Genomic DNA, 12,651 nt, shown 5'->3' on the forward strand with positions numbered 1-12,651 from the left:
AGGGCCGAAGGCCCGAGTGCCCCAAAGTTCAGAGCTGGCAGGGGGGTCGTGAGCTGGGTTGGGTCAGTGCTGGAGGGGGGGGGTCGCTAGCCGGGTCGGAGGGAGCAATGCGATACCTGAAGATGGGGGTCGTGGGTCAGAGCTGCAGGGGTGTGTCTCAATTCAAGTCCACTCCCACTGTCCACTGCGTCTGCACATGGCACCTTGGCCAGTCCCAAAATTCAGAGCCACATATCCTTTTTAAACAGTTCTCTCCCTCATCTGTTTCAAAGCAGTATACATAATTTACCCCATCTTTCTCAATCTCCCTCCAACCCCAATGTCAGTCCGTTTTTACAACAGTGGCCTATGCAGTATTTGTCCTTTTGTGACTGAGATACTTCACTCAGCATAATGTCCTCCAGGGCCACCCATTTGGAATAATATTGCATTAATTCCTTGTTTTTCAATGCAGTGTAGTATTCCATTGTATGAATATACCAGAGTGTCTCTATCCATTTGTTTGTCGATGGGCACTTAGGTTGTTTCCAACTCTTTGCTATTGTGATCAAAGCCACGATAAACATGGGTGTGCATATGTCTGCTTGGGTGGCAGTTATGGTCTCTTTGGGGTAAATTCCCAGTAGTATAATTTCTGGGTCAAATAGTATCTCTATTTGCAACTTTTTGAGAAAGTGCCATACTACCTTCGCAGTGGTTGCACCATTTTACATTTTCACCAACAGTGAATAAGGGTTCCAGTTTCTCCACAACCTCCTCAGCATTTGCTGCTTGCTGTTTTGTTACATTTTGCTATTCTTACTGGGATGAGATAATATCTCATAGTTGTTTTGATTTTCATCTCTCTTAGAGCTAGGGATTTTGAACATTTCTTCATGTGCTTATTGGTCATCTGAATGTCTTCTTTGGTGATGTGTCTGTTCATATCCTGTACCCATTTTTCAATTGGAATGCTTATCTTGTTGAGGTACTTAAGTATTTTATAAATTCTAGATATAAATTCCTTATCTGACATGTCATTACCAAATGCTTTCCCAGTCTGTGGCTTCACTTTTTACCCTGTTGGAGAAGTTTTTGGATGTGCATAGGGATTTGATTCTTAGAAGGTTCCATTCATCTATTTTATCTTCTCCTGGTTTTAGATTTTTTGGGATGCTTGGAAGTCTGTTTATGCTGTGGATTAGGACTTCTACAGTTCTTCCAACCTTTTCTTAATGAAGTTTATAGTCCTTGGTTTTAGTCCTAGGTCCATGATCTACCTGGGTTAGATCTAGAGTTGGGTTTTGTGTATTAATTTCTATGCTCATAGAAAATCTTTTCCAAGAGGGTGAAAAAAATAACACCTACCCAGTGGGAAAATACATTTGGCAATACCATCTCAAAGAAGAGTCTCATAACAAAAGTTTACAGAATACTCCTGGGTGTCCAGAAAAAAAAGTCTGATAACCCAATTACAAAGTGGTCAAAAGACATGGATTTTCACAGAGGAGGACAGTCGGATGACGAACAAATACATGAAAAAATGCTCACAATCACTGACAATAAGAGAGATGCCACTCAAAACCACAATACAATATCATCTCACCCTAGTAGTTGTGGCAAAGTTTAGTAGGGCAGCAAGCAATAAATATTGAAGAGGATGCGGCAGGTGGGAACTCGCATACACTGTTGGTGGGACTATAAAATGGTACAACCATTGTGTATGAGAGCTTAGTGTTTCCTCAAAAATTTGATCTCCATATGACCTGCTATTCCACAACTAGGAATGTACTCCAAGGAAATCAGATCTGATAACAGATGGAGATTTGTGCACCAATGTTCATAGCAACTTTCATCACCATCATAAGAACATGGAAACAGTTTAAATGCCCAACCACAACCAAATGGATTGAGAAATTGTGGTACCTTCACACAATGGAATACTATGCATCACTCAAGAGCAATGATTTCTAAAAATACTACATAAATTTGGAGAGACTGGAGAACATTTTGCCCAGTGAATTAACTCAGTCTCAGAGGACAAATACTGTATACGCCCATTAAGTTCCAAGTAGAAGCATAAAGAGTGAAACATGAACTCGTGTGGAGAGGGCTCAGGATGGGTAGGGGTAAAACCACAGGGTTGTACAGTCTGAGAAGACCATGGCCTGAATTAAGTACATTTTACTTTCTAAATCGACATTGTTGCTCTTTAGTACTCTGGAGAGATCGCTGACAGAAGGCTTTCCTAATGCAATCTATTATTGGATTTCCTGACTGCTCATGCTAAAAGTGTTGAATGTGGACCTGAACAAGATAAAATTGTTAACAACCTCAATCTCTTCCCCATCTATCATGGTGCTGCCAATCGGCACAGTGGTAAGAATCTTTGTTTTCTTGATGTTAGGTTGTAATCTGTATAAAAAACTGCAGTCCTTGATCTTCTGCAGCAAACACTTCATGTTCTCCTCAGTTTCAGCAAGCAAGGCTGTGTCATATGCATAACACAGATTGTTGGGTGTTGTTTGTTTTTCTTTTCCCCGAGCTTTTCTGAGTTTATTCACTTAACCTTAAAACACTATAGTTTAATATGAAAACAAAAACAATAGCCAAGCATATTATGATTACAGTTCTCCACTTAAGCATTTAGTGTATGTCAAATGCTAGCTGTGTTATCAGTTGTCCCCATTAAGAGGTCTGACACTGAACCCCACCTCTCAGATGATGGTCATTATCCTCATATGCTTCTCCATTGTAATGGTGTCATCATTCCTGGTTTGGATCAAAGTCCACCAGTTCTACCAGTTTCATTTAGTCTCTTCTACTTGCTTACTATCTGGTGGAGTTTTTCCAAAAGAGAAGGCTTTTCTGGAGAGAAAAAGCCATTTTTGGGAAAGTTAACCTCCAATTGACCTTTTTTCATATGGTCTATAATAAATCATCTTGCCTCCATTTAATACACATTTGTTATTCTCATGATTGTCAATCTGACCTGGATGAGAGGTAATGACTGTGGCTCGGTTGCCTAGAGTCTCATAATGCAGATTGTTGATGACCTTCCTACAATCCTGATGCCACATTCCTCCTCATAAAGCCCAGCCTTCTGAATTATTTGTTCCGCATATAGATATAAAGAATATGGAGAAAGGACACATCCCTGACACACTCCTTTCTTCATTTTAAACTGTGCAGTTTCCTGGTTCTGTTCAGATGACTGTTTCCTGGTCTAAATAGATTTTACATAAGCACAATCAAATGTTCTTGGATTCCCATTCTTCTCAATGTTAGTCACAATTTTTTATGACTCACATAGTCAAATGTCTTTGTATAGTCAACGAAACACAGATAAGCATTCATCTAGTACTCTCTGCTTTCAGCTAATATTCATCTGACATTGTCATTCATACCCCTAGTGCCAAGGCCTCTTCTAAAATCAGCTTGAATTTCTGGCAATTCTGTGTTGATGTACTGTTCCATTTGTGTTGGGTTGTTGTTGTTGTTTTTTATAATCTTCAGCAAGTTTTCACTTGTGTATGATACCAGTGACAATGCCGGAAAATTTCCACAGTCTGTTAGATTATCTTTTTTTGGAATGGTAATAAAGATGGATCACTTCTAGTCAGTTGGCCAGGTTGTTGTCCTCCATATTTCTTGGCATAACCTGCTGAGCACATCCAGAAGAGCATCTGTTTGTTGAAACATGTCAGTTGGTATTCCACCAATTCCTGGGGCATTGTTTTTGGCCAGTTCCTTCAGAGCAGCTAGAACTTCCTCCACCATTGCCACTTCTTCTTGACCATATGCTGTTTCATTATATTCTTCTGTGTTAGCCATTTTTTCCCTACAGTGATTCTCTTTACCTCTTCTATCTTCTTTTGATGCTTCCTGGATCATTTAATATTCTGCCCATAGTATCTTTAAGTCTTGTGAGTGAAGATATATAGACCAGAAAGCCAAATGTATTTGGGAAGGTAAATGGGACTACATCCATAAATATCAACACACACACACACACACACGCACACACAAATAGATACAGATCTAGATATTGTTATTGTCATTGTGCTACTCAACAGCATATAACAACAAAAACAACAACTATCTAGTTAGAACCTACTCATAGCTGACACTCCAGGAGGATTTCAGAGTCAGTAAATCACACAGAAGTATACTGCTTATCTTTCTCCTATGGAGCGCAGCTGGTGGATTTGTATCACATGCCTTTGGGATGGCAGTGTAACTTCATTAGGCTACCAGAGCTCTCTAAATATATGCATCTATGAAGATTCTGCTATTTTGGGCAGAGGAAATCTCTACTATGTACATGAGTTTGGGTTTTGTTTTTCAGTAAATATAAGTACATATCTAGAAACACAAAGGGCAAAGTTATGGAAACTTTCAGCTATTTTCATTTTTAGCCACTGAAGGAATGATTTACTAAGTCTGGGGACTCAAGACCATGGTCTTGAGGTAAAAGGTTAAACTGACATAACATAGTCCACAGAGACAATGTTCTATACTCTACTTTGATGAATAACAAATGAAGTCTTAAAAGTTTTTTATAATACCATCTCAGACAAGAGTCTCATAACAAAAGTCTACAGAACACTCCTGGGCCTCAACAAGAAAAAGACCGATAACCCAATTACAAAGTGGACAAAAGACATGGAAAGAATTATCACAGAGGAAGATATTTGAACAAACACATGAAGAAATGCTCAATATCACTGGAAATAAGAGAGATGTAAATCAAAACCACAAAAGGTACCATCTCACTCGAGTAACAGTGGCAAAGTTTAAGAGTACAGCAAGTAATAAATATTGGAGAGGATGTGGTGAGAAAGGAACTCTTATACATTGTTGGTGGGATAGTAAAATGATACAAACATTCTGGAAGGCAACTTGGCACTTCCTCCAAAACCTGAATATAGAAATCCCATATGAAAATGAGAACTGAAGCACAAATGGAGACTTGTACACCAATGTTCATAGCAGTGTTATTCACCATGGCAAGAACATGGGAACAGCCCAAATGTCCAACAACAAGTGAATGAATTGAGAAATTATGATACATCCACACAATGGAATACAACATAGCACACAGAAGCAATGATTTTGTGAATTATCACCAGACTTGGGAGGGACTGGAAAGCATTATGTTGAGTGAACGAACTCATTCTTACAAGGATAAATATATCATATAAAACCATTATTGTAGAATGAGTATAAGGATCCAAGGTGGGGGAGGGTGGAAGCAGAGGGATGAGAATGTGCAGGGGGAAAGGAGGATTAATCATGGAATTGTATAATTTTATGGGTGGGAGGGTATAGAAAATTGGAAAACAATGTATTCAAATTGTGTAAATAAACTAGTATAACAATAAAAATAATTTTAAAAATAATTTTTTTAAGTTTCTGACTATTTAAGATGCATGTGTTGTTTTCTACTTATCCAAAAGCATAGAGAAATAAAGAAAATAAAAGTGCATAGAAACAATTATTTTAGAGGATCAATGTGAAACTCAGCCTCCACAACCCTGAGATAAGAACTAGATGGCTCCTGTCTACCGGTATCAATAACTCTAAAAGGATCAAAATGGGAGTTCCTAAATAAAGTGGAAGGAAAATGTGGAACAGAACCCAAAATAATAAAAAGACTTACTGTTCTGATAGAGACAGAGGTTACTCCTGAAACTACAGTCCTTAGTTACCTTTTAAGCTTGAAACTGATTTCAACCTTGTAGCTCAGCTTTTGGTAAAAAAATACAGAAATGTATAAAAGCAACAATAACACTAGGAAAGTATGCACTTCCTAGAACATTGAATTATTCAGGATATCATGGACATTATTGCCCAGTGTTAAATCTCAGAAGGCAATAAAGACAAATGGAAATAGTAAGCACAAGGAAGAGTTGTTGGGAAGAACATTGTTATACTGTAAGGATTGCAAGCAATGTTACAAAAAATGTGTTATGAATTAAAGATAAAACCACTTTTCTCTGTGAAGTCAACTATAACTCAAATCACAAAAGTTTTCTTAAAAATTAAAAGAAACAAAGGATAACAAAACCACCAGATATTAAGAGTAATTATGTGAATTTAGTGTGATTAAGGGTAATTTCTTCCTTTTCTTTGTTTCCCAAATTTCCCTGAATATTATTTATTACCATTGTTGCTTTTGTTATTAAGTGTTGTCGAGTCACAGGCAACTCATAGGGACCCTATGAAGGAGAGTCCTTAAAGTTTGTGTGTCGTTCATCCTCTCTCCAGGTTCATAGGATTTCTGGAGGCAAGCAATTATGGTAGTGGATGCCACTTCTGCTTTGAAGCTTGTTAATCAGGGAGCTCCACCCCACACTGTCCACATTGGATAACCAACCATTAACACATTTGACACATCGGTGTCACAGTGTTTAGCCTCACAGCAAGCACTAGTTACCACTGTATGGCAAGAGGACACACACAAGGGCTATACGACCTAGAGGAATGTTTGAAAAAAAACAATGAAAGATTGGCCCAAGGGCCACGGATTAAAAGTCACCCACCTTTGGCTTGGTAGCATCACTTTCTGTCCGCTGGGCCAACTGATCTTTCTCTAAGTTGATGTTATTGTGCCGTCGAGTCGCAGGCGACTCACAGCGACCCTATGAAGGAGAGTCCTCAATGCTTGTGTGTCTTTCATCCTCTCTCCAGGCTCATAGAGTTTCTGGAGGCAAGCTATTATGGAAGTGGACGTCGCTCCTGCTTCCAAACTTGATTTTTGTTTGTGGTGTTTTTGTTTTGTTTTGTTTTGTTTTGTTTTGTTTTGTTTTTATTAACAAGCTTGTTTTAATCGGGGAGCTCCACCCCACACTGTCCACATTGAGTAACCAACCATTAACGCATTTGACACATCAGTGTCACAGTGTTCAGCCTCAACATAACATCAACCTATTTATGACCATAGAAGTATATAAATATCGTATTTATATATCATATATATATATTTGAATATATAAATATTCAAAGTAGCACTGTTGAATTCTGTATGTTTAGATTAACAAGAATACCAAATCAGTGATGTTCATTCCATCATACTTTAACATGGTTTTAAGTAAAAATAAAAAAAAAAACAAGTTCACATTTCTTACCAGATCCCCAATCTCCTCTCTCTATTGAACTTCACTTACTTCTTCAGAGGATATAAGTCAATTTCTAGAACTTCAGTCCCCTAGTAATTTTCGTTTCCTTGCCTCTCTCTTCTATAATTCCTATGTTCTTTAGTTTTGAAAAGTTCAAGGTCTTGAGGATATGGCCTATGCCTCCAGATTAGGAAGTGTCTCCCTTGATGAATTGAGAATTAGAAGACTTAATCAGACTCTCCTTTTCATCTCCAAAGATAATTTGAACAGTGAAGCTCCTAAACTGGTGATTCTTGACAATTATTAATACACAGAACTGAAATGTCCCCTGTATTTGCAGACTGCACAATGCTGCATTAAGGTGTTCCATTTTATCAAATTCCGTAGGCTACATGTCATCTGAGAAAAGAACACATATATCACAATAGACATTGTCTAGAAGCCAAAGATCAGTGGCAGAGCAGTGCCAGACCCAATGTCTCACTCCTAATAGTGTTTGGACAGTATCTTTCCAGCGCCTCTGTGGAACATAGTCCAACCACAAGAGGCAGTGTGCCCACTGTATTGAAACAAGGAAATTGAATAACACCTGTAGGGCTTCTCTGGCTTGGGAGGTTATAAAAAAAGTAATAACAACAGAAAAAAAAACTAAGTCAGTACTGCTAAACCAGCAGACCTAAGAACAATCACTTCACGAGTTGAGTTGCCTGGATAGAGATAGATGTGCGCTCTTGAGTCAGTGATGTACATTTCGCAATGAACCTCAATTTCTTAAGGAGAGAGAAAAACTACTGAGACCAAAGTTTTCCTCTTCTACGTGGGCCAGCTCTTTAGTTCTGTTTCTTTGTACCCCTTGTTCTTCCACATTTGATATATGATATCGCAACATTAGCAGAGAGACCCTTAATCATGCTACATGCACTCATAATTAATGGTTCAAATCTGGCTATGAAAAATATTCCTGCAGAGCCAGGTTCCAATATCTAGCACATTGAGGACCCCAGATTCTTCTAAGCAAGTCCTTGCCTTTATTACATAACCTTAATTTTTTTACAATTGCTGACTTAAGTCAAGCAGCAATTCATGTCAAGAATACAGTTGAGACCAGGAGCACGGCCACTAAGGTTGTGAAACTCAGTGGTCATTACAGAACCCTCCCACAGACTCTCAACCATTACTCCTCAGACCACAGAGAAGAAAGCTGATGATTAGAAAAGGCACATGCTTTTGCATTTATAGGGTATAAATATTAAAAGCATTCAGATATTATCTGTTTTGGAGTCTTTAAAGTTTTTTAAAACAAAGAGAAAAAGGAAGGGGAAAGTGATGGAGAGAATGACAAGGGAAAGGAGAGAGGGAGGGAAGAAGAGAGGGAGGGAAGAAAGAAGGAAGGAAGAGAGGAAGAGAAAGAAGGTAAGAAGGAAGGAAAGAAGAGAGAAGGTAGAGGAAAGAAGAAGAGAAATGTAATCAGAAAAGAAAGAGAAGAAGAGAAGAGAAGAGAAGAGAAGAGGAGAGGAGAGGAGAGGAGAGGAGAGAAGAGGAGAGAAGAGGAGAGGAGAGAAAACAACTCCTTTAAACAAATATCCTAGACTGCTCCTCCAACCAATGTGAATTAGGGGTTCTCAGCAATCTCAGTCTTGGACTCATCTTAATCAATTCTCTCAGTTAGTGATTCCAGCAATGGGAGATTGTCTCATTCCCTGCTTCCTCAAAGGAAGAGAAGTTCCAAAGTGCCTAGTGGGTGACACTGGAGCCTTATACATCAGAACCATGCAACTCACCATGGTGGCAGTGAATGGAATGTTGTCAATCAAAGATGAGGCTATGGCTGAGACCCAAACTATAAGGATTATGGCCACGGCAAGACGCTGGTCCTCAGGGACCATCTGGAAAGGGTAGATAACAGCAATGCTCAGAACTATAAGTTAGGTATGAAAAAGCAGCTGCAATCTTAAAAGCATTTAGGATTTGATTCTACGGGCTGTGAGATATTAAAAGCACTTTCTTAAATTAAAGAGATTAAGGTTCAGTGACCAACAAGTATTCAGAGTCCACACTCATGCTTTCCTAACTCCTTATAGAACTCTCTGGATTTCTATGAGTATATGAGGTTAAAGCAATTCTGAGAACATACTCCATTCTCCTAATGTGATCAAGAGGAACCTCTTCCTTAGCTAGCACATGGCAACAACATACACTGCCACTCTGACTTGAATAGCAACACAGCCCAGAATAGGAGTTCTGTGGCATTCATTTGCTCAGGTTAAAGGTGAGTTGCTTCTCTAATTAGACATTTTTTAACTAAAGGTTAATAGCAAAATATGGGGAACCGTAAGAGGTATATCATCGCAAAAAGGACTCTAGGGGTAGGGAGGTAATTGTGCAACAATGAATGAATATTAATTAATGTGTGAACTAGGAAAGGGGGAAAGGAAGGAGAGTGGGTAAAATGTGCAACTATGAATGAATGAAAATCTAACTTCTCTGTAAACATTCATTAAAAAACACAATTAAAATAAAACTTTATTTAAAAAATAAACCTACCACTACATATTCTTTGGGAAACATCACCTTTTAGCTCTAGGCAATACAGACAAAAAACCAGATTTCCTAAAGTAAATTTTTATATCATTACTCTAACTGAATCTTTGGTAAAGGAAAGGGGAAAGGTCCAGTATGAAAAACAAAATATATTAACTTTATGCAATGTGTATGTAAGCCAAAATAAAATAAAATTTAAATAGATAAAATAACCTCACAATGTATATGAATGAAACATATTGTAAAAGAATTCTTATATGAAAACCAATAAAACCTTTTTTAAAAAGCAAATGGACAGTATATGTGTACAGTATATGTGTAGTACATTCTACTGTACTATTTAATGTACCTTAATTAGCAAAGCAGTCTGTTCTCCAATGTATTCTATTAAATGGAGATGTGCCAGTGCCTGAAAGAAACAAACATAAGAAAGTTCAAAGCTGTGAATAAATGCAAATTTTAAAGACATTCCTTCAAAATAAAAATAAATAGACAGAGGGTAAGTCCAGGCTCTTCTTAAGTATCAAACTCAAATAAATACTGTACAGATAATTTACCATCAAATGTACACACAGAAGATGTATCAAGGAAATGCACAGCAGCAGAAGTCAGAGATTCTTTAACAATTTGCATTGTTGTTGTTGTTATGTACCTTCAAATTGTCTGTGACTTATAGCGACCCTATGCACAATAGCTCTGAACCTTGCTCTATCCTGAGCTAGTCTCTTTGTCTCCAACACACCTAATCCCTTTATCTCAATTACTTTATCAATCCATCTTCCCCTCTTGTGCTCTCTCTCCACAATTACAAGCATGATATCCTTCTCCAGTGACCAGTATCTCCTGGAAACATGCCTAAATATGTGAGACAGAGCCTCAAAATCCTCACCTCTAAGGAGCAACTTGGTTTCATACTCTCCAGAACAAATCAGCTCTCTGATACATGGCAAGCAATTGAAAAGACCATGGCCTGGATTAGGTGTACATTAATCTTCAGACTGACATCATTTTTCTTTGGAGAGGTCCCTGACCTCAGATTTATCCAATGCAATTATTCTTTTGATTTCCTGACTGCCACTGGCATCCACTTCCTAAACAACATGCCTCTGGAAACTATGAACTTTAATAAATGTCGATAGTTGTAGAAGGGCTTCAGGCCTTTTGTTCATAGGGTCGCTATGAATTGTGCACAACTCAAAGGCAGTCAACAACAACAACAGCAAGTGCCAAGAGTGTTGATTGTGGAAGCAAGCAAGCTTAAATTGTTAACAATCTCAATCTCCTCTCTATCTATCATGCTGCTGCCAACTGGCCCAGTGGTAAGAATCTTTGTCTTCTTGATGTTGAGCTTCAGTCCATTTTTAAGACTATAGTCCTTGACCTTCTGAGGTAAATGCTTCAGTCCCTCCTCAGCTATGGAGACAAGATGCATCCCTGATGTACTCCTTTCTCGATTTTGAACCATGCAGTTTCTTTGCTCTGTTCTGAGGACTGTTTCCTGGTCCAAGTATAGATTTTGCATGAGCACAATCAGGTGTTCTAGAATTCCCACTCTTCTCAAAGCTAGCCACAGTTTGGTGTGATCCACACAGTCAAGTACTTTTGCATAATCAATGAAAAACAGATCAATGTTCTTCTGGTATTCTCTGCCCAGACAAAATTCATCTGACATTGACTATTATGGCCTATATGCCATAGCCTATTCTAAAACCAGTTTGTATTTCTGTATCTCTATTGATGTACAATTCCAATCATTTTTGGATACCATTTACCAGGATTTTCCTACACTAAATTTAAATTCAGATGGAAATAAATCTTTTTTCTTTTAAGGTCTTTGGATTAAAATACTGTTTAATTATATGTAATAAAATATCACTCAACATCTTTACTTTTTAAAATTTAAACATCATAATTTAGGACTTATATGCTTGAAGGAAAGCTATTGGGTTTTATAATTTCCAAATAAAAGGGTAACATACTTTTTAACTGAACTGTGTAACTAATTCAAGGAACCCTGATGGTATAATGTAAAATATGCATATAATGTATACTGCACTGAAACAGAGGAGGGAGAGAACTGTTTAAAAGGGATATATGATTAGATATTATTGTTGTGAAAGGAGTCCAGAACTAAGGTAGCATGGTGGAGTGTACTTGCAGGGAGGGATTGAACAACAAAGAAATAATTTTTTCTTTTAATTTTCAAAGAGAAAAGTGAATTGGCAGAGTGGAGTAGGAAGGGAGAAAAGGGCATCAATGAATGAATGGAAATCCAAAGTCTCAGTTAACTGTCATTAAAATAAATTTAAAATAAAAAACAAAACCAAAAAAACATGCATAGCTGCTAGCTGAGCACCCGCAGTTGCAATTCACCAGCCACTCCTAGAAAGAAAACTGTAATAAGGGATATCGTTGCTTATATCGGATACATTTTTACTGAAAGAAGAAAACACCAGAAGTATGCTTATTTGCATTTTGCTGGCTATGCAAAAGCATTTGACTGTGTAATTTTGTTTAACACTGAGAAGAATTGAATTTCACAACACTTACTTGTGCGCCTTATACACCTGTATATAGACTAAGGATTATTCAAATAACAAGAGAATTCTCTATTGCTGAAAATCAGGAAAGGTGTGTGTCAGGTTATATCCTTTCTCCATACTTATTCAATCTGCGTGAAAAAACCAGGATTATATGAAGAAGAAAGTGGCAACAACATTTGCAGAAATTGAAGAAGACTTGAAACACTACTGAAGATAAAAGAAGACTACATACACCTTTCAATATGGAGTACATATCAACATAAATGAAAATCTCACTACTGGACAAAAAAATATCATGATAGATGGAGAAAAGTTGAATTTGTCAAGGATTTCATTTGATTGGATCCACAATCAAGACTCATGGGAGCATCAGTTGGGAAACCAAAGCACATATTGTTGTTGTTGTTGTTATGTGCCATCGAATCGTTTGCGACTCATAGCGACCCTATGCACAACAGCCCTAAACC

The 12,651-nt window shown here is 37.8% G+C and overlaps 1 protein-coding gene across 1 annotated transcript in view; it reads right to left on the reverse strand.

The window, feature by feature from the left end:
• The window catches only part of OCA2 (oculocutaneous albinism II), a 569,803-nt gene that overhangs the window by 124,046 nt on the left and 433,106 nt on the right, over window positions 1–12,651 (reverse strand). Inside the window, exons 17-18 of the mRNA XM_006898594.1 lie at window positions 9,991–10,050; window positions 8,882–8,986 (exon numbers count right to left, since the gene is read on the reverse strand). Of these exons, the coding sequence (XP_006898656.1) occupies window positions 8,882–8,986; window positions 9,991–10,050 (165 nt within the window). The remainder of the gene's footprint in view (window positions 1–8,881; window positions 8,987–9,990; window positions 10,051–12,651) is intronic.

Source organism: Elephantulus edwardii, unplaced genomic scaffold (assembly GCF_000299155.1).
Source record: "Elephantulus edwardii isolate Elephantulus edwardi_28Jun2011 unplaced genomic scaffold, EleEdw1.0 scaffold00234, whole genome shotgun sequence".
NCBI classification, from domain to species: domain Eukaryota; kingdom Metazoa; phylum Chordata; class Mammalia; order Macroscelidea; family Macroscelididae; genus Elephantulus; species Elephantulus edwardii.